At 43.9% G+C, this 18818-nt stretch overlaps 6 protein-coding genes across 9 annotated transcripts in view; 3 read left to right on the top strand and 3 right to left on the bottom strand.

The window, feature by feature from the left end:
- Window positions 1-2180: 2180 nt before the first annotated feature.
- Window positions 2181-3731, bottom strand: LOC125772420 (uncharacterized). Its single transcript, XM_049444123.1, has 2 exons — window positions 2972-3731; window positions 2181-2201 (listed from the first exon to the last, which is right to left on the bottom strand). Exons 1-2 carry the CDS (start codon window positions 3521-3523, stop codon window positions 2181-2183), a joined length of 573 nt encoding a protein of 190 aa, XP_049300080.1. The 5' UTR covers window positions 3524-3731.
- A 708-nt stretch (window positions 3732-4439) lies between these two features.
- Window positions 4440-11197, top strand: LOC125768002 (xylosyltransferase oxt). Of its 4 annotated transcripts, none has more exons than XR_007418841.1 (5): window positions 4440-4830; window positions 4907-5049; window positions 5121-5281; window positions 5346-7455; window positions 7543-7797. XR_007418841.1 is itself a non-coding variant. In XM_049435092.1 (5 exons), exons 2-5 carry the CDS (start codon window positions 7809-7811, stop codon window positions 10826-10828), a joined length of 2820 nt encoding a protein of 939 aa, XP_049291049.1. In that variant the 5' UTR covers window positions 7275-7445; window positions 7543-7808; the 3' UTR covers window positions 10829-11197. The 4 variants fall into 4 exon arrangements, 3 of the variants coding, with proteins under 3 accessions (XP_049291049.1, XP_049291048.1, XP_049291047.1); XM_049435092.1 differs by lacking the exons at window positions 4440-4830; window positions 4907-5049; window positions 5121-5281 and adding exons at window positions 8506-8648; window positions 8720-8880; window positions 8945-11197 and having other exon boundaries at window positions 7275-7445; window positions 7543-8440; XM_049435091.1 differs by lacking the exons at window positions 4440-4830; window positions 4907-5049; window positions 5121-5281 and adding exons at window positions 8506-8648; window positions 8720-8880; window positions 8945-11197 and having other exon boundaries at window positions 7275-7449; window positions 7543-8440.
- A 106-nt stretch (window positions 11198-11303) lies between these two features.
- LOC125768024 (elongator complex protein 5) lies at window positions 11304-12383 on the bottom strand. The gene is made up of 3 exons (XM_049435131.1): window positions 12137-12383; window positions 11522-12074; window positions 11304-11453 (listed from the first exon to the last, which is right to left on the bottom strand). The coding sequence occupies exons 1-3, from the start codon at window positions 12237-12239 to the stop codon at window positions 11357-11359; spliced, it is 753 nt and encodes a 250-aa protein (XP_049291088.1). The 5' UTR covers window positions 12240-12383; the 3' UTR covers window positions 11304-11356.
- Window positions 12384-12641: 258 nt separating this feature from the next.
- On the top strand, window positions 12642-13356 carry LOC125768028 (iron-sulfur cluster assembly scaffold protein IscU). Its single transcript, XM_049435135.1, has one exon. It carries the CDS (start codon window positions 12754-12756, stop codon window positions 13204-13206), a length of 453 nt encoding a protein of 150 aa, XP_049291092.1. The 5' UTR covers window positions 12642-12753; the 3' UTR covers window positions 13207-13356.
- A 589-nt stretch (window positions 13357-13945) lies between these two features.
- LOC125768008 (protein ecdysoneless) lies at window positions 13946-17781 on the top strand. The gene is made up of 2 exons (XM_049435100.1): window positions 13946-14618; window positions 14686-17781. Exons 1-2 carry the CDS (start codon window positions 14348-14350, stop codon window positions 16563-16565), a joined length of 2151 nt encoding a protein of 716 aa, XP_049291057.1. The 5' UTR covers window positions 13946-14347; the 3' UTR covers window positions 16566-17781.
- Window positions 17782-18330: 549 nt separating this feature from the next.
- Window positions 18331-18818, bottom strand: part of LOC125768018 (uncharacterized) — a 103009-nt gene continuing 102521 nt past the window's right edge. The window contains exon 9 of the mRNA XM_049435125.1: window positions 18331-18780. Coding sequence (XP_049291082.1) covers window positions 18507-18780 — 274 coding nt within the window. The 3' untranslated portion in view covers window positions 18331-18506. The remainder of the gene's footprint in view (window positions 18781-18818) is intronic.

Raw genomic sequence — 18818 nt, 5'->3', positions numbered from 1 at the left:
TCTACTCGCTGCCTTTTCTTTCAGAGCGTCTATGTGTTCATGGAATTTTAATTTCTGGTCGATAGTAACCCCCAGAAATTTGTAGCTGCTGATATGCTTGACCGTTTCCTCATCGATGGTTACCTTAATACGGTTGTCATAATTCGGGAAGGTCATCAGGCAGCATTTTTCCGTATTTATGCTCAGGTCCAGGTTGCGGATTTCTCTTACAAAACCCCTTACTGCATTCTGCAGCTTGGTAGTTACGGAATGCACTGAGACACCAGATTGTATGATGGCAAAATCGTCGGCAAACTGAATAATCTCATTGCTGTTTGGTACATGGCAGCCGCTCGTATAGATGTTGAAAAGTGTGGGTGAGAGGATGTCTCCCTGAGGCAAACCATTTGAAACTATTCGTCTGACGATTTTGCCCTTTGTCGAGACCTCTATGATTCTCTTGTGCAGGAACGCACCAATCCACCTGATCGCTGCTGTTGGGATCATATATGCACCCATTATTTCCAATAACTTATTGGTGTTAACACTGTTGTACGCGCTTTTTATATCAATAAAAACGATACCAGTGATTTTCGATTTTGCGTTGTTGTGGCAAATCTGGTTAACCATTAAGTTTATCGCTGATGTTGTTGCGCAATTCTTTCTGAAACCAAAAGAGGAATCTGGCATAAATTTGTTTTTTTCCATTGTTTGCAGTAGGATGTTATGCACTTGTGTGTTTACTGCCTTAACAATGGTGGGTACCAGGGCAATTGACCTCAGGTTTCTGACATCTCTGACGTCTTTACCCGGTTTAGGGATTGGTACAACCTTTATGGTTTTCAGGCTTTTTCTTATCATCCCTTTTCTCCACATTTCGTTAATGTCCCTTACTATAACTTCTGTGGTTGCATCGCTTAAATTCTTTAGTATATCATACGATATTTTGTCTGACCCAGGCGCTGTGTTCTTTTTTCTGTTTATAATGCTCCTCCATGTATCAATTGACATAATATTTTCCATATCTGTTGTCGTATGAGTGCCCAAGAAACTGCTGTGTATAAGCCTTTGTTTCGGGAAGTTTAGCTTTAGGAACTGACGAGCTTCCTCTTCCGTTAACTCTATACGGTTACTTGCCGGTACTGGGTTGGTGTTAGCCCTTAGATTATGTACTAACTTCCATAGCTTATGGTTATTGGTGCAGCCGTCTATGGCCTCTAAATGCTTCCCAAAACTTTCGGCCTTACTGATCTTTTTTAGATACTTAAATCTGGCAAGTTTCTTTTTGAAATGGATGTGATTTTCTAGTGTTTTCTGCTGATTGAAAATTGCTCTAGCCATATTCTTATCTCTCCATGCCTCATCTGTTTGTTCATTCCACCAGCACTTAGGAACAAACTTTGACGAGCGACGGTTGTTGGTTATAATTCTATTTATGTCACGTCTGATGTCATTTATATTGACCTCTCTCTCATAATTCAGGGTTTGCACCTCGCGGATAATATTAGCTCTTTTGTATGCTGTTGTTTTTTCCCTTGATGTTCTGGTACTAATGCTAATATCTATCCGTTTGTGGTTGCTAGCCCCAATGTGCATGTCTGTCACCGTCCGATAAGTTTTTCCAATCAAATCCACGGACACCATGCACAGGTCAATGGCCGTTTCTCTCTTTGTGGGGTCCGTAGAAACGTGCGTCGCTTCTTTGTTAGATATTATAGTTAGTAGGTTTTCGTTGACCTCTTCCCACAAAACTCTCCCTTTCGCATCCGTTTGCTGTTCTCCCCATAATGCGTTGTGTGCGTTAAAATCTCCAGTCATAACAACCTTCTTGTACGATTTTAAAGTAACACACATTTCGCACATGATGGCTCTAAAAATTACTATGGGCGTTCTAGGAGCTACGTATGTAGATGTAACGACAGTATTGCTACTAGTAAGCTTTACTGCCGTCGTTTGTATGTAGTCGTTGTTCTGATGGACTACTATTCGCGTAGCATTTATGTCTCTTCTGACAGCAATCGCACTACCACCATAGCCATCTTCCCTATCCGTTCTATACAGGTTATAACCCTTCAATTTTATAATGTCATCTTTAAGCCATGTCTCTTGGATCGTGAAAATGTCGATTTTGTCGGTTGCTCCGATTTTCTGCAATTCGTCCACGTTATTTCTAAGACTCTGTACATTGGCTTGACAAATTTTCAATTGCTCTTCAGAGAGGCCTATAGTGGAAGGCAAAAACTTATTTGTCTATACAGACATTCTCTTTCTAACGTGGTCGTATGACTGTATGTGTCGTTTGCTTGTTTGTCTACTTGTATGTATTTCTCATTTCTATTTGTGATAAGTTTTTCTCTCTCTCGTTCGTTGCTAGCGAACCTAGTGATATGAGAGACTCTTCTTGTGAGGATCCTAGTAGTTCCTCAATACTGGATGCTGGCGCGAGCTTGTTTGTTTGTGTAATTGGACTGCTTCTCGAGCTTTCGCCGATTTCTGTATCTGTGAATTTGTTCTTTTCTGTTTTGTCTTTTTGTGTGTTATCTTTACTTTCTGTGTTTGTGTTCATACTGTCTGTGTCTATACTTATTATGTCTTTAGAATTATTTCCGTGTTCGGTATTTTTTGTTGTCTGTGCGTACGTTTTGTCGTTCGTAATATTTTTTCTGACGATTGCCGGACATTGCCTTCGCCTAATTGCCTTAGCTTCACCATACGTAATGCGGTTTACAGTTTTAATTTTCTGAATTTCCATCTCATCCTGGTAGACTGGGCATTCTCTGTTTAAAGTATTGTGTCCTTCTCCACAGGAAACACACTTGGTGCTTCTACATACATCGTCGTGTGCCGGTAGGCTGCAGTTAGCACATACTCTATCGGACCTACACCACTTCTTTGTGTGGCCAATTTTCAAGCAGTTGGCGCACCGCATGGGGCGAGGAACGTATAGTTCCACCAAAACCGGGTATAACCCAAAATCCACCGAACGGGGTACGTTAGACGAGTTGAAAGTAAGGATAGCCGTTTTCGTGTTTAGCAATTGTCCATCCACCTTTCTCTTCATAATCGCAACCTCGGTCACCTTTTGTCCCGCTAATCCTTCCTTAATTTCTTCCTCCGTCATATACTCGATATCGGGGCATCGAATGATGCCTTTAGAACTGTTCAGCGTGGGGTGCTCCGCAACTTTGACGCACAGCTCTCCTTTACCATCAGAAATTTTTGTGATCTTATACGCCTTACCTGCCATCTTTTCATTCTTCACTCTGATTAGCAGTCTTCCTCCTTTCAATCGCGTCACCTTTTCAGGTTTGCCACCCATAGCGTTTTCTATGATTTTTTGAAGCAGAAACGGGTTGCATCTGCTTAAATCCTTCCCTTCCTCCGTTGCTTCCATTACCAGGAATTTCTCTTCCTCTGTATTCTGGGTTGTAGAAAATGGCGTACCACTCTTTTTGCCCATTTTTCTTCTTGGTTCACTGAACTCACCAAGGGAACTATAATAGTTTGCTAGGGGGATATACCCCCCGGGGTCCTTGACCCCCATTCTAATGCACTACACACTTGTTTCTAGTTTAATTTAACCTTATTCTTGATTATATACTTATACACTAAGACCTAAAACGTTAAACTATATACTATCAGACCGAACAACTAAAATTCTGTAGTTCAATAAACTTTCACACGTGGTGTTTATGGAATCCTCTCAGTAACGGCTACTTTCGACACGTCTATGTCACTCGAGGGTTGAATTCAAAGACCAAATTAAACTTTTCTGCACTGATAATTTTACCGAATACCAAGATGCGTACAAAGCGAGGGTCGCAGGTTCGTACGTGCTCGTCAATTTGACAATTCATCGTTTGACAGCATAAACGTTTGACAGTGGGACTGCAAGCGGCCATATGGAGCAATTGCATTACGCTACATTTTTAAATACAACGCGATCAAATGAACCATTTAAATTACATATAGCTAATTCAACTTTACTACATCAAGTAAAGTGCGACAAAGTTGAAATAAAGCAAAACGCACGTAGCAAATGCACTTTAAAAAGTTGCTATTACTTTTGCAGCGCTGCGTTCCATAAATACTGCAATAGGAAGTTAACAATTCCATGCGAACAGAAAAATATAATTCAGGGAACAGGACAATAATTTTAACTAGCAGCCAATAATAACGAGAAGTAAATGTTGGATTTACGAAAACATTCGTTCGTGAACGATCGTACACACGAAATGTAAGAAGCAACTCTTTGTAATGCACCACATGTGAGCATCTGATTTATTTACACAGATGTGCAATGTCTGCTCAAATGGTTTTTATTCACGATTTTATTCCAGTCTTAACCATACCACCAATAGAATCGTTTCGTGCAATGGTTCCCTTTCTGAATCGTTTTGGCAGCATTAAGTTTATTACTTATGTTATAGCTTTTACAAGCTTAGTGATAATTATGATAAGAAATTTAGATCTACTGAATTGGTCTGGCCCAGTGAATCACGTGGTTTCCTCTGTTGCAATGCTTACCATTTCCAATGGGACGAAGTATGTGCTTCCCTGCGAAGTTTCAGACCCTACAGCAATCGATGCCATCACACGTGCCGCTAGTGATGAGTGTAAGATTAAGATAGCAAATGCTGCTTGCAAGATTTCTCAAGGAAAACTTACGCCGAAATCGATCGTGAATCACTGTCCCCGGGGAGGTTTCGTGCCGTATCGACCATTGGGATGTTATCCAGCCAGAAATCTACAGTACAATATCACTCTGACAACCCTTCCGGACAATACTCCAAAAAACTGCGTTGATTTCTGCACGCAACGTCATTTTCGTTACGCGCTGGTTCAGAACGGGTAGACACAAGTTTAAAGAACAAACATCTTTGAATATTTCCCTAATAATTTCCGAACAAAACCACCGACCTTTTAGTAATATTTGCTACTGCGAAGATGAAAAACCGAACCCGAAGGAAAAGCGCAACGACTTGATGTGTAACAAACCTTGTCCTAAAAATCCCAAACTGTTCTGCGGAGGAACACTGGAAGCTTTCATGTACGAAACGGGCCTTGCAAGTAAGTGCGTTAACAGTCTTAAAAAGAGCAACGAATTATCGATCTCACTACGCGATTTTACTACATTGCAGAGCATCCAATGCTACCAATTAAACTTCATCCTAGCCCGCAAGATAAACCGGTCCGAATCGCCTTTTTGCTAATGTTTTACAAAAGAAATCTCCGACAAATACATCGTTTGATTCGAGCTATTTACGACAAGAACCATTACTACTACATTCATGTCGATCCAGTAAGTAATCGGTAGTGTATTATTAGGTTTCTATTGTTATTAAAAAAATTTACATCTTTTGTAGAGGCAACAATATCTGTACCGCGAGCTACTTAAGCTCGAGAAGGATTTCCCCAACATCTATGTAACTCGTCAACGACACAACATTACCTGGGGATGCTTTACACAGCTCCAGGCCCTGCTGGCATGCTTGAAACACATTCTCACCATGCCCTCGTGGGAAGCCGATTTCATACTGAACTTGAGTGAAAGTGACTTTCCGATCAAATCGATTGGAAAGTTGACCCAGTTTCTAACCGCAAATCGGGGACGAAATTTCGTCCAAATGCAATCCGTAGTTACGCTTCACAAGTTCATAAAAGAATCGGGATACGTTAAGAACTTTTTGGAGTGTGAAAATCGCATGTGGCTCATCGGCGATCGACAACCGTTGAGCGGTATAGTGACGAATGGTGGAAGTGATTGGTTTTGTCTCTCACGGGAATTTGTTAAGTACGCACTAGATGAACGGAACGACCTAGTGGCCGATGTAATGCGCATTATGGAACATACGATTTTTGGCACGGAAAACTTTTTCCACCAAGTGCTGCAGAATTCACACTTGTGCCAAACGCACTACGATAGTGGTTTGCGGCTAATTAGCTGGTCTCGCGGTCATGGTTGTTCAACGAGCCGAACGGTCGAGTGGGCAGGTTGCAGTCCACTTACTTTACACCGAGTTAATTGGCCGTCCATAGAGAGCAGTATCACTGACGTGATCTACGCTATACGAAAGGTTAATCCTATCTTTGATCAAACAATTATCCTCACATTGGAAGAGTACGCGTTCGGGAGGTATCCATCGAATGTACCAAACCTGAACGCTTACTGGGAAAATGTATACCATCACGAAGATGAGAAACACCACACCAGAATGAATGCCGTTCTGAACGTTGCCTTTCTTTTGCTGCATATTAATGCACAGGAAAACAATCTCGAACGTTACGAGATACTGAAGATTTTGGAAATAACTCATTACTTTAATAGGAACTTATTTGAAGGGTTTTTAATTCGCCATTTTGCACTGGTGGACGATACACAATTGGAGCTAGAGGTTTTTGTTAAGCCTATTAACAAGTATTCTCCTTGCAGGAAATTAAAAGGCAAACTATCAGATGTAACATTAACGATTTCGAACGTTATTGACGTGGTCGAACAGACGGCACTCGACTTCGATCGGGTGCTCTCGGCCGACATGCAACCCATGCTAATATTTCACTTACCAAGAGATAAAATCCTATCGAAAAGCACCATTAATCACACCATTACCGTGGATTGGATCGATCCCCACCAACAATCGGTAGTGGTAGAAAATTACACGATCGGTGAGGATCGCAATAAAATCAATTACCATTCACTTCAAAGCACGACACTAACGATTCCTCTCGAGCAAGGCATTTGGCGTGCAAAGGCAGCATTAAATGGAACATACATTGGAATGATCGACTTCTTGATTGTATCGAATGTACCCATCGTGTTACCCCGTTCAAGTGCAACCAGTTCCGTTTGCAGTCGACCACGTGGTTTATTTGTGCGGGATGAAAAGTTCACGTGTGCCATGAAAAGTAGTGATTATGTGCTTCATAAAAATGCCCTGCTTAGTGCAAGTGTTAAACATTTGTTCCATCTTAAGAGTACGTGCATTATTGACGGGGAAACAACAACGGAACATTTAAATTTCAAGCCGTTTGTTAACTGTTCTGAAACAATGTGGAGTACGCTGGCACCGGACCCGAAAAGCGATGTTTACAATCCAATCAAGAAACGTAATTAGACGACCATAATTGTTAGTAATACCTTCTGTAATTGTAAATTGGTATTTCCTTAAAAATATATGCTGGCATCCTTGGTACGGATACTAAAACGTCAACCCGTTTATGCGCTTTCAACTATGCTGTCAAAGTGTTGCAGTTGAACGAACCTTCGCCTAGCAGCCCAGTTTTGATTTTGTCAACAAACCGTGTTGTCAAAACAAGCATTCTTCTTCTGCTTGTTCTGCGTCTTGCTGCATTTTCCTTTGCCCTGTTTCTTGTGCTTTTCTGGCGGTTCTCCAATCTGGAGCAAGTCACGACGACGGTTCTCTTAATTAGATGTAATTTGATTCTTTACACCGATCCACGTAACCGTACGTACGTGTAGGTTTTGTGCACGCGTCACCATTCTTGCTCGCTGACACATTTGTTAACACATTTTCTTTCGCCCATATTATTTGCTGCCTGCAGTGTAACCACAGCGGAGAGAAGATAACCTTTTCCAATCGGGGATCATGTGCACCATCGGAAGGTGAATGAATTGGTTAGAACATTGCTGCGTTACAGTTCGGTAGCATTCTTCGGATTCATCGGAGACTAGGGGTACCAATGCACGCGCGGCTCAAAGATCCACGTGTAGGTGTCGTCGTTTTTTTGCAGAGATAGAACTCGCTCACCGTCCGTAGTGCTGCTGGTGCTCCGTACGGGTACCCCCCCGTACGGCATAGCTGTGCAACATGCAAAAGTTCCCGCTGCGCCTTCTATGGCGCTACAAGGTGTTCGTCCTGATCGGGTTTATGATCGTGGCCGCACAGATATTTCTAGCGTACAAGCTACTGTGCATGCCACTGACGGGCAACGAATCCACGGAGGAACGAGATTTAAGCCGCCGGCTGTACGAGAAGTATGTGAAAAAATCCTCCACCGGCACGGATGGCCTGAACTTGTCCGTGGGTGATGGCGAGAAACGAACGGCCGACGGAACGGGACGCCATGGACGGGATGCGAAGGAGAACAATCCGAACCAGCACGTACTTAGGCTGGACGAGCTCGACTTTGTGCCACCGTGTGAGCTAACAAGGAAGGAAACGGTTTCCGCCATCCATCGAGCCAAGAGCCAGTCGTGTAAAGCCAAAATTGTGGAAGTCGCGTGTGAAATACAGGCTGGAAAATTTTACCCTCAACGACTGCCGAGCTACTGTCCGCGGGGTGATCATTCGCCGAATCGAGCGCTAGGATGCTTCCGCGATGAGAAGAACTTTCGCATCCTGTCGGGATATTATTCCACCTTCAAGACGAACAATTCGCCTGAAAAGTGTATACGGTTGTGCTTGCAGTCGGGTTATCCGTTTGCTGGTGTACAGTATGGGTAAGGGAAGCACCTTCGGAAGTACCACTGGAACGATGATTCTTATCAGCTGTTTTCTTTTTCAGCTACGAATGCTTTTGTGGCGATGAGCTACCAAAAGCATCGGCAAAGCTACCCGACTCTAGCTGCAACATTAAATGTCCCGGCGATCCAAAGCAAGCCTGCGGTGGATATTTTGCTATCAATGTTTACGAAACTGGCATACGTAGTACGTATTAAGGAGACAATTGCCTTTTTGGGGGAGGAATAGATCTTTTAATTAGTTTATCATTCTTTTAGAATTTGCCGCACAAAGCACGGAAACAGTTCCGAAGCATGCAGACGAAACGGTGCGAATTGCATTTCTGCTCACACTAAATGGTCGAGCCGTTCGGCAGGTACATCGATTACTGAAAGCACTGTACAGTCCACGGCACTATTACTACATACATATCGATGCGGTAAGGATGAATATGCTTTCTTAATAAGACTTGCTAAAACAAATGGTTTCTCTTTTAAACACAGCGCCAAGAGTATCTATACCGCGAGCTGCTGAAGCTAGAACCAAAGTTCCCCAATATACGGCTGGCACGCAAACGGTTCTCCTCTATTTGGGGCGGTGCATCATTGCTCCAGATGCTACTCACCTCGATGGAGCACCTACTGTACGAAACGGACTGGCACTGGGACTTTGTGCTCAATCTAAGCGAAAGTGATTTCCCGCTCAAAACGATCGACCAGCTGGTTACGTTTCTAACGGCCAACCGGGGACAAAATTTCGTGCGCAACCATGGCCGGGAGGTACAGCGATTCATACAGAAGCAAGGACTCGACATGACGTTCGTCGAGTGTGACAATCGGATGTGGCGCATCGGTGATCGAGCACTGCCGGCCGGCATTACCATCGACGGTGGTAGCGATTGGGTGTGTTTGTCGCGCGACTTTGCCCGCTACGTGACGGGCGAGGGTAACGCAAACCGGGACGAACTGATACGCGGTCTGTTGCGTGTGTTCGAGTACACCATTCTACCGGCGGAATCATTTTTCCACACGGCACTGCGAAATTCGCGCTTCTGTCACACCTACACGAACAACAACCTGCACATGACGAATTGGAAGCGTCAGCTCGGTTGCAAGTGCCAGTACCGTCACATCGTGGACTGGTGCGGCTGTAGTCCGAACAATTTCCGCACCGAGGACTGGGAACGGCTGCAGGCCAGCCAGCACAAGAAGCTATTCTTTGCCCGTAAGTTTGAAGCGATGATTAATCAAGCGATCGTGCTGCAGCTCGAGGAGTGGATCTTTGGCCCGTACCCGGCTGATTATCCGAATCTACATTCGTACTGGCACAACGTGTACCACCACGAGGACAGCGGCCCTTCGGTTGATGGTTCGCTGCTAAACGTAGCACACAGTTTGCTACGAACGAATGGACGCACCAATCCAGTTCAGTTGTATGAATTGCGCCGAATACGGGAAATCACACACTACCTCGAGCGAGACACATACCGTGGCTTTCTCGTACGTCATGAAGCGCTGACTCAAGATGGCCCAGCAAATCTAATCGAGCTCGAAACATGGATATCGCCGATTATAACAGCAAAAGTTACCCGCAGCACATCGCTTGCACGCCGCCTAATCCATCTCGAGGTCAGCACGGAGTATGACGAGAAGGAACAACTGTCGCGCAACTTTCCGCGCATCATCGGAACGAACGCGGAACCGGCGCTCATTTTCCGGCTAGCGGCACCACTCGAATCGGAACGGATAAAGGGAGGGAACGCTACCAACTATTCGCTCACCGTCGAATGGATCGATCCACTCGGGACGATCGTTGCTTCTAGTCATTTTACCATCGAAGACAACCCGAATGGGCCACCGCATAGTTTCAACCACTTTCTGAAGGGAAGCAAACTTAAGCTACCGCTAGCGGAAGGTATTTGGGGTGCACGGTTACTGCAGGGGAAAGTTTTACTCGGTGCAACACGATTTCTTGCTGTTTCATCGACTTTTCGTGAGGCTAACGAACAAACGATCGGCGCGGATGGTGATGATCATGAGCGGCACACTCATCGGCAGATTATACCGTTGCGTCGTGGATCGAGCGGTGCAAATACGGCCACCAGCAAAATACGTGCCAAGGGTCGTAAGCAAAGTCCGGTAGGACATTCGGGAGATCGTCATGATCGGAACGATCACATGCAGCAGGATGCCGATGATCATCCATTGCAGCTCGACAAGCTGGTGGCACAGTTCTTTACCATCCAGGAAACTTGCGTGGTGACCGCTTTCAGTGAAGAAGGAAAGCCATCGATGAAACGGTTTGACGATTGTAAATCAACCAGCTGGAGCAGCTTAGCAACGGATCCAAAGAGTGATATCTACGTCGAATCAGAGACGTCAAACTAGTAGCACCCAGACAAAAGAGCTCTAGGTTAAGCCGGAAATAGTGCCATTGTTTTGTTTTGTTGTTATTCCCCCGATCCTCCTTTCCTAGTGTTGTAATCTCAATCCTTCCATACAAAAGGAACCAAATGGAACGTAAATGTTTCTGACCCTTTTCAGCATGCTTTTAAACCAGTCAATTGCTTTTACGTGCACCACGTGCAAAACGATAAGATCAAATTATTGATACGAAAACAAAAAACAAAAAGATGCAGCAAACGTGTTCATAAACAGTCCAAACTGCCAACTGAACGATGCGTGAATCAACCGAACCGAAGGTAGCTTATTGGTGATGAAGAATATTGGTATGTCTAGTTAGTAATTTTAGCCCCATTTTCAAATGTCGCTGTCGGAACAGCCTGTTTAGGATGTAACAATTACCAAATTATCCCGTGCAGATACTACGCGTGAATAAAGAATCGATTTAAAACGAACCAAAATCGCTTGCTTTCTACCTTTAGTCGTCGCTGGGGAAGCGTGTATTTCGCGCACTCATATCAATAAATCATCGTCGGGATCCTCCTCATCGAGATCATCTTCGGCATCGGGATGGTAAAGGATTTTACCACCTTCCGGGAGAGCTTTGAAGCTGCAAATAAAAAATAACAAATTAGTATAAAAATTAAATCCTTATTCATATGGTAACGGGACACTTACAATTCAAATGGTAACGTTAAAGCATTCTTTGCTGCTACTTCTTCGTCCTTTAAATCGATTTTGAATGTGCCCAGCGTGGCAGGGTTCGGTGGAGGATCTACTTGCATCGCTACCGTATTCTGTTTGGTTAAGGCGGATCGTTTCACCTCTAGGACGAAAAACGATTCTTTCTGTGGATCAAACTCATAATACTTGTTGGTAACGGAACCGGTATGTTTCTTCACCAGCAACGACAAATGTGTTCTATCCTCGAACGTGATTATCGTATCAGCCATATGCTCGACGTAGGGCACAAGAAACGTTTCCGTCAGCTTTTGCTCTACGATCCACACAAAAACGTGTTCGATGGTGGGATTTTTCTTACACTGTGCGATATACTTGAATATTTGGCTAGGTTCAAATTGTCGCTCCAGCTTGGATAGGATCATGATCAGGAATATAGACGACTCATTCAGATGCTGTACAAGTACAGGCGGACAGGCACTATCGGCATGCTGTTCCTTCAACCAACCAGTTATTACTGCGTTAGCATCTGGTTCAAATCCAATTTTATCTAAAATGCAATGAAAGAACTTTATAAGAAACTGGGATGGCTTGAGAGATGTCCATATCTACCGGTTATGGCGATGATCTTTTGTTGCGGTAGCGCCCTAGAGCTGAGCAATTCCGCTCGATTATGCTGCGTACTATTGTTTCGCCGGTTAATAGTTACCGACATTCTGGGTTCTCGTTTTTAGCCAAATTATCACTAAATTCGTTAATTTAGTGCAGCTGGTGGCGAACGCGATTCGTTTTCTGTTTTGTTTCTACTCGTACTAGTTTGACAGCTATTTGTGTACCAAAAAGACATTTCTACTTTTGAATAAAAGCGTGTAGATTTTATCAACGAACGTGACCGGATAATGTTTCGAATTATATAGAGATAAATCACTATGATCGCTGTGTATAAGAAGAATCGTATATTTGCTGATAAATTAACCGCAAGCAGTATAAAACCGATATTTTCAATGGCTAAATTCGAATTTTATGACCTTAAACTTTTGAATCGTATAATGTACACACTCGAAGAACAAGCAGCCAGGCAAACATCTGATTTTTGTTATTGTCAATCGTACTGCACCACAACGCAATTGTTTGTCGAAGAGTGCGATTGATTGCGGAGAAGCTCCGTGAAAAAAAATCACTCCTTGTCGTTTAAATTCGTTTGTGGCCCGTAAATTCAGAACAACATAATGTCTCTCCCACGCAATATCGGTGCACTGTTGAAGGTTTCCCGTGCACATAGCGTACCGTGCGCTCTGTATCACCAGAATGTCTTGGAGCACTACGAAAACCCGCGGAACGTCGGTTCGCTTGATAAGAAGGACAAGAACGTCGGTACGGGTCTGGTCGGTGCCCCGGCATGCGGTGATGTCATGAAGCTGCAGATTAAGGTGGACGAGAATGGCAAAATCATCGACGCCAAGTTCAAGACATTCGGATGTGGTTCGGCAATCGCTTCGAGCTCTCTGGCCACGGAATGGGTAAAAGGTAAGACGCTCGATCAGGCGGGTCAGCTGAAAAATACAGACATCGCCAAGGAGCTGTCCTTACCGCCGGTCAAGCTGCACTGCTCGATGCTGGCCGAAGATGCAATAAAGGCAGCGCTTGAGGACTACAACAAGAAACAGAAGAAAGGCGAGTAAACCGGAGCGGGTCCATCATGCATTCGGTCTGAGTGTACGACGGAAGGTGGTGTTGTATGATAAGAAATGCTATGTATTAGTTTGTATGTTTGGACTTTCTGTATGCTTAGTCAAGAAAACTCATATAAAGATGTTGAATAAGTGAAACAATGGTGGATTTTTTCATTTCACGGTCTCCTATGTACATGATGAACGATGTAAACAAATTAAACTCGGACACCGGTAATTTGTTACTGTTTACGTAACGATAATTCGGATGATATGCGGTTTTCATCAAAGCGCAAGTGTGATGGAGCGTTAAATACAGAACGATGAATAATGCTGAAATGTTGTGAAACTATTTCGTAATGTTGCTAAACAATGAAAGGCATTAGACGTCTAACCAAAGATATGAAAAAAATAACAAAAATGTTCTACATGTTCAGAAAATAGAAAACCTAATGAGAAACGGATGGGTTTCCTACAAACAAAGTTGTTGATTGTACGAACACAAAACTGATCCAGGCTCTTGTACACGTTGCCCAACCAATACGGCGTAATCAACACGGGAAACGAAGTATTTTTTAATCTTCTTGAAATATAAAGACCTAAATTCAAAGTTATTATGTTTTACTTCGCATGAATGCAGGATTTCAAAGAACGACATGCTGTAATTAAATAAATGTTAATATTTTTCAAAATCTGATTTCGCGCCATGTGTCGAGTCCCTTTCAGTTTAAGTATTGAATCCGCTTGTCTACACAAACGCTCGCTCCGAACTGTCAAAACGGAAAAGGCGGTTTGTGCAAAACAAATCGTGCATGCACCTCAGAACGCAAAATTTAACTTTAAATGCACGTAAAATGCAGATAGTGAAATTGCATTAGCTTTCCACGATAAGCGTAAAGTTCCTAGTGTTCTCTGTAAAACTAAAAACTAGTGTTAACAACGTTAACTAATCGTACCTACTCGGAGCCATAGTTTTGTAGAAGGGGAAGGCTCTTTGTTCGTCCCTTCATTTACCCAGCGTAATATCGATTGAATCCGCGCAAGGAAGGGCAAACACCTTGTCGGGCGAAGGCTAACCAGGTGAGGAAGGCTAGTTGTTGACTGGATATAATAGCAGCGCATAGCAGTGTTGACCACCCCGACGAACGAAACGATGGCGCATCGTGAAATACTGCAGTCGATTCGGGAGGACGATTTCGTCGAATATTTCCTATTTCCCGCACGTCCATCCGATCCAGCCGATGCGGAGCTGGAGAATAGTGAAAACCCACTGGAGCCACTCCTTCTCGAGGTGAATCGGTTGGCGGAGGCATTCTGCCAGCGGTACATCTGGCATCGTGATTCATTTCGGGTAGTTCCAAGGTTGCTGAACGATTCGCGGATGCTCATCGCAGCGGCCACGGGAGAAAACGGCACAGCGAGCGGTAAGGCTATTCGAATAGTGAGAAAAACGGTTCGGTAAAATTGAACTTTGTACATTTCTATTTTTAGCGACCCTACCATCTCATCTGTACGGGATTTCCCATGTCGGTGACAACATTCAAGATGAATGGTTCATTGTCGCACTGCTGTTCCATCTGACCGAACGCATACCCGGGCTGGTGGCGCGTGTGGTTGATGCCGATGGCGAGTTCCTGCTGATTGAAGCGGCCGAACAGTTGCCTCGCTGGGCAAACCCGGAAAGCTGCGAAGGTAAAGTTTTCATCTGTGATGGAACATTACGGCTAGTGCGATCGAGTGAAGCTAACGAAACGCAAGATTCATTAGAGGTGCAGGATGCGCTCGAGCTGGCCAGAGGAACGGAGGGAATGAAATATTGCGTTAGCGAAGAGGTGGATCAATGCATACGCGAAAGGATTCAAGGCTTTCCGAATGAAATTCCCGACCATCAACACCGTGCGACGGTTAGCGTGCCCGTTGGCGTTGCGGCAGTGCTGCGTGAAAACCCCCAACTAGTGGCTCCGGCAGTGTTAGCATTCTGTGGCCGTGATCCAATCGATCTGAAAGCGTGTCGTGCCATGCGATACTTTCCACCGGAAAATTGTGTGAACGTTAGTGTAACGTTCACGAAATGTTTGTATGCCATGCTTGCTCAGAGCCGGTACCTTCCCGACCGGAGAACAGGGTGGAGTATTCCACTGTCTACCGATCCGGAGTATAAAGCGCACATGCTGGGTGTGAAACTTGCCTGCGGGTTCGAAATATTAGCATCACAGGCTAAATCATCCCGCACCGACTGGGAAACGGACAAGGGCTGGAAAAGTTACTACGAATCACTCAAAGCAAAGGGATATTTCCGTGACAATATCGAAGGATCGCAAGAGCACACGAAACTGCTCACCATCGCCAGGGAATACTACGTGGACAACAGGGATTCGATGCGCACCACACCGAAGATTGGTGAAGAAATCGTTTCCATTCTTAAACGCAACGAATGGGACGTGGAGGAATTGCGCAAGGAGGGTCTAGAGCTGCCACCGGCAGACAGTGACGATTGGATGAACATTTCGCCCGAGGAGCTGGATGAAATGCTCACCAAGCGGTACGGGGCCAAAAAGCTGTTCTCGTTAAACGGTAACACAAATGCGGCCGAAACGTTTACCTCGATGGTTAGCGACTTCCTGGACCAGAAAAGTGAATTCGATGGCGTTGTTGTGGAGGATGAAGATGAAAGAGCGGCAAAGGCAGTGTTGGCAAAGCTCGATCTAGGACCACTTCGATCACCCACGAAACCGAAACGCACCAAAAGTAAAAACGCACACGATCGACAGACGAAAACAACGCAGCAGCAGCAGCAGCACAACAAACACACGGTGGCACCGTCGGACACGATGGCACAGGAATCGCCGTTCCATCAGTCGGCAACGGTAGAGTTTGATGCGGGTGCCTTTGGAATGCACGTGCGAAATATGCTCGATTTGCTCATACCCGAGGATCGGTGGGATTCGTCGGACGAATCGGAAATGAGCGATTACAGTCAGGATGAGTACGATCGGAACATTGAGGATATGTCACCGACGCGTACGCACCGTGCCGTACAGAACGAACTAAAAACGTACATGGATCAGATGGATCGCGAACTAGCCGGTACTACGATTGGGAAGAGCTTTGAAACTGCCATCGACGATGAAGATGGAGCGGATGGAAAACCTTCTGCTACGGCCAATTCAACCGCTGGTGATGATTTCGACGATATTGAATCATTCAAACCGGTCAACATCGATATGAACACGCTGAAGAATATGATGGAAAGCTATCAGTCGCAGATCGGTGGTCCTGGTCCGGCGGCCAATCTACTCGGTTCGATGGGCGTACAGATCTCGAAGGCTTCAAAAGCGGAGAAAGGAAGCACACAGCAAACCGATGTCTAATGTCGTTCAACTGTCGCTCAAGCCATGTTTAGGGGTAAAGGTACATTTTCCACTCCCACCATGACCATGGTGTTGTGCGTCCCAGTAATGCTTACATCACTGTCTCTCCTTTGTGCCAGTTAGGTGAATGTTTTCTTTTGGTAAAACATTCCTCCGCTTTATAACCTTTAAGGATCGAAGCACCGCCATCCCCCGTAACACACACACACCCTTGTGTTGTATATCCATTTGCGTCCAATATGCTACAAATGCATTTTAATCATTATCTATAGAAGTATCAGTAAGGGAACTTAGTGTTTTTGGGTTTCAATGCGGATAGAATCCGTGCTCCATGTGTTTTATCTCGCTAAGCGTACGCATATCTTTCCTACTCTTAGGTGAATTCGGATTAGTAATTCGCAAACAGTAACAACAACAAAAATCTCCTTTTTCCCTTCCAATAGATAAATCTGCATCTAGAACAGTGGAAGCGACCAATCTGTTAGATAGATATGGAATCGAGTTTGAGCCGAGATTAGTGTTGAATGTTCGGAGAAGAAAGGAAAGTTGAAGTTGGAGATAATTTAAGAGGTGAAATGTTGGTGCTGAATCGTAAATGAACGTACAAAACTGTTAACTGAGCAGAAGAGATAGCAGCTTTATCTAATAGGAAGCGATTATTTTCTATATCAATCCTTTTATGTATCAGAATAATAGTAACCATGATGTAAACCTCTAGCTGTCGATATCGGTGGTATTCCCCGTAAGTATTAAATCCCCCTTCTCAAGCTGTAATCGTACAGTACTTACCGTAATTGCTGAATGAACAAAAACAAAAGCTATAGCTAAATGTACGACTTTCCTCGACGGATTTCTGTTGTGGTGTTAGGTTAGTGCTCCTGAAGAAAAGCAAATATTTATGCTTTAAATCGCCAATCTTCCGAAGAAGGCTTAAAAGTGTCATAATTTTATTCCCAAAACGCTTGGAAGGAAACATGATTAGAAACACTATCGATTGCATACATTCAGGTGTTACGAACCGAACAGGTTAACCGTCGTAGCAAAGTAATACATTGCAAAGCAAACAAACGTATGCTTGTAAGCGAATAATATGAATTTAAACCATGATACGGTCTACATATGAAACGGAACGCGAACTTTTTGTAACGTCTACACCTGCAGCGGAAAGTAATAAAACATTATGCCATGCACACTCCCATGTATGTAATATTAAAAACATTCATTTCTTTATTACATTAAATTATTACTTGGATTATTTACACAGAGTGCTTTAGCGGGATGTAATAAATTCCTGATCGAGGGGAGGAAGTAAAGGGGGGATAAGGAGTTGGGAGGAAATTTTGTTTCTCTCTCCATTCATTATTGCCACTGTTCGATTGCTATCGACACTTAACTGCTGCAGTATTTATGCTTCTAATCAGGTTACGATTATTGCTCTAGTTTTTTTGCATTAAAACATTTCCTATCACTAATTAAAGTTATGCTGTTGCTTCCCATTCTGTTTCTTGCGGATTGCTTTACATTCCTTTCAAAAAAAGCTTTTTTTTTGTTGTGGAAATGAAATGCAACAAAACAACCCTTTCGAGGTGGGTCACACATATGAATAGATCGCCATGTTTTTTTTTTGCTACATTATAGCGAAATCATTTAATTTAAAGGGTTAGTAACTTGGTTTACGCAAGAGCGGAACGTGGCAGAGTGAAAGGATACATGGTTGCAAATGTTAGCGTTTCTTATATTGCCGTTTTTTTCTTCAAGATACTTCTAATGTATCTTGTAAGATGATCCGCCATACGTTAGTTCCTTTTTTGTTCTGTGAAATATTTGCTGTAAATAGTAACTCCTTTCTTGCATTAAAAATCCTCTCACGATTACAGATTGAAGAATCGCTCGCTCATCTATTCGCTGGACTATGTTAAAAAAACCCCGCCCTTTCACGCTTTAGTACCGGGTAATGTCACGATCGGAGTATTTGCCACTCATTTTGCTAACGGAAAACCGATCCGAGTATCGGTCACGTTCATCGAATCGATCCGTTTTGTAGTCAATCTCCTGCGGCGTATAGCCGATGCTCTTCTGCCAGTGTTTCGTCCAGTACAGGTCTTCATTCTTCAGCTGGGACGGTGTTTTAGCATCTCTACAGACGATCACACAGTAGATCATGCTGCCGATCAGTGTTCCGAAGCCGAAGATCAAGAATACCACACCCAAGATCCTGAGGAAAGAAGATCGGATCGACGATTAGTCGCAGGT

This window comes from Anopheles funestus, chromosome 3RL (assembly GCF_943734845.2).
Source record: "Anopheles funestus chromosome 3RL, idAnoFuneDA-416_04, whole genome shotgun sequence".
In the NCBI taxonomy this organism is placed as follows: Eukaryota; Metazoa; Arthropoda; class Insecta; order Diptera; family Culicidae; genus Anopheles; species Anopheles funestus.
This window is presented reverse-complemented; position numbering and strand designations above follow the sequence as displayed.

What these genes read in the sequence shown, in the direction of transcription:
- LOC125772420 (XM_049444123.1), bottom strand. Translation starts at nt 3,523, where the DNA reads ATGGGGGTCAAGGACCCCGGGGGGTATATCCCCCTAGCAAACTATTAT. An exon ending in TTACTTTCAACTCGTCTAAC is followed by an intron (nt 2,202 to 2,971) that starts GTACCCCGTTCG and finishes CTTCCACTATAG; the next exon opens with GCCTCTCTGAAGAGCAATTG.
- LOC125768024 (XM_049435131.1), bottom strand. Translation starts at nt 12,239, where the DNA reads ATGTCGGTAACTATTAACCGGCGAAACAATAGTACGCAGCATAATCGA. An exon ending in AAAGATCATCGCCATAACCG is followed by an intron (nt 12,075 to 12,136) that starts GTAGATATGGAC and finishes ATTGCATTTTAG; the next exon opens with ATAAAATTGGATTTGAACCA. An exon ending in TTAACGTTACCATTTGAATT is followed by an intron (nt 11,454 to 11,521) that starts GTAAGTGTCCCG and finishes TTTTATTTGCAG; the next exon opens with CTTCAAAGCTCTCCCGGAAG.
- LOC125768008 (XM_049435100.1), top strand. Translation starts at nt 14,348, where the DNA reads ATGGCGCATCGTGAAATACTGCAGTCGATTCGGGAGGACGATTTCGTC. An exon ending in AGAAAACGGCACAGCGAGCG is followed by an intron (nt 14,619 to 14,685) that starts GTAAGGCTATTC and finishes TTCTATTTTTAG; the next exon opens with CGACCCTACCATCTCATCTG.
- LOC125768002 (XM_049435092.1), top strand. Translation starts at nt 7,809, where the DNA reads ATGCAAAAGTTCCCGCTGCGCCTTCTATGGCGCTACAAGGTGTTCGTC. An exon ending in TTTGCTGGTGTACAGTATGG is followed by an intron (nt 8,441 to 8,505) that starts GTAAGGGAAGCA and finishes TTTCTTTTTCAG; the next exon opens with CTACGAATGCTTTTGTGGCG. An exon ending in TTACGAAACTGGCATACGTA is followed by an intron (nt 8,649 to 8,719) that starts GTACGTATTAAG and finishes TCATTCTTTTAG; the next exon opens with AATTTGCCGCACAAAGCACG.
- LOC125768028 (XM_049435135.1), top strand. Translation starts at nt 12,754, where the DNA reads ATGTCTCTCCCACGCAATATCGGTGCACTGTTGAAGGTTTCCCGTGCA.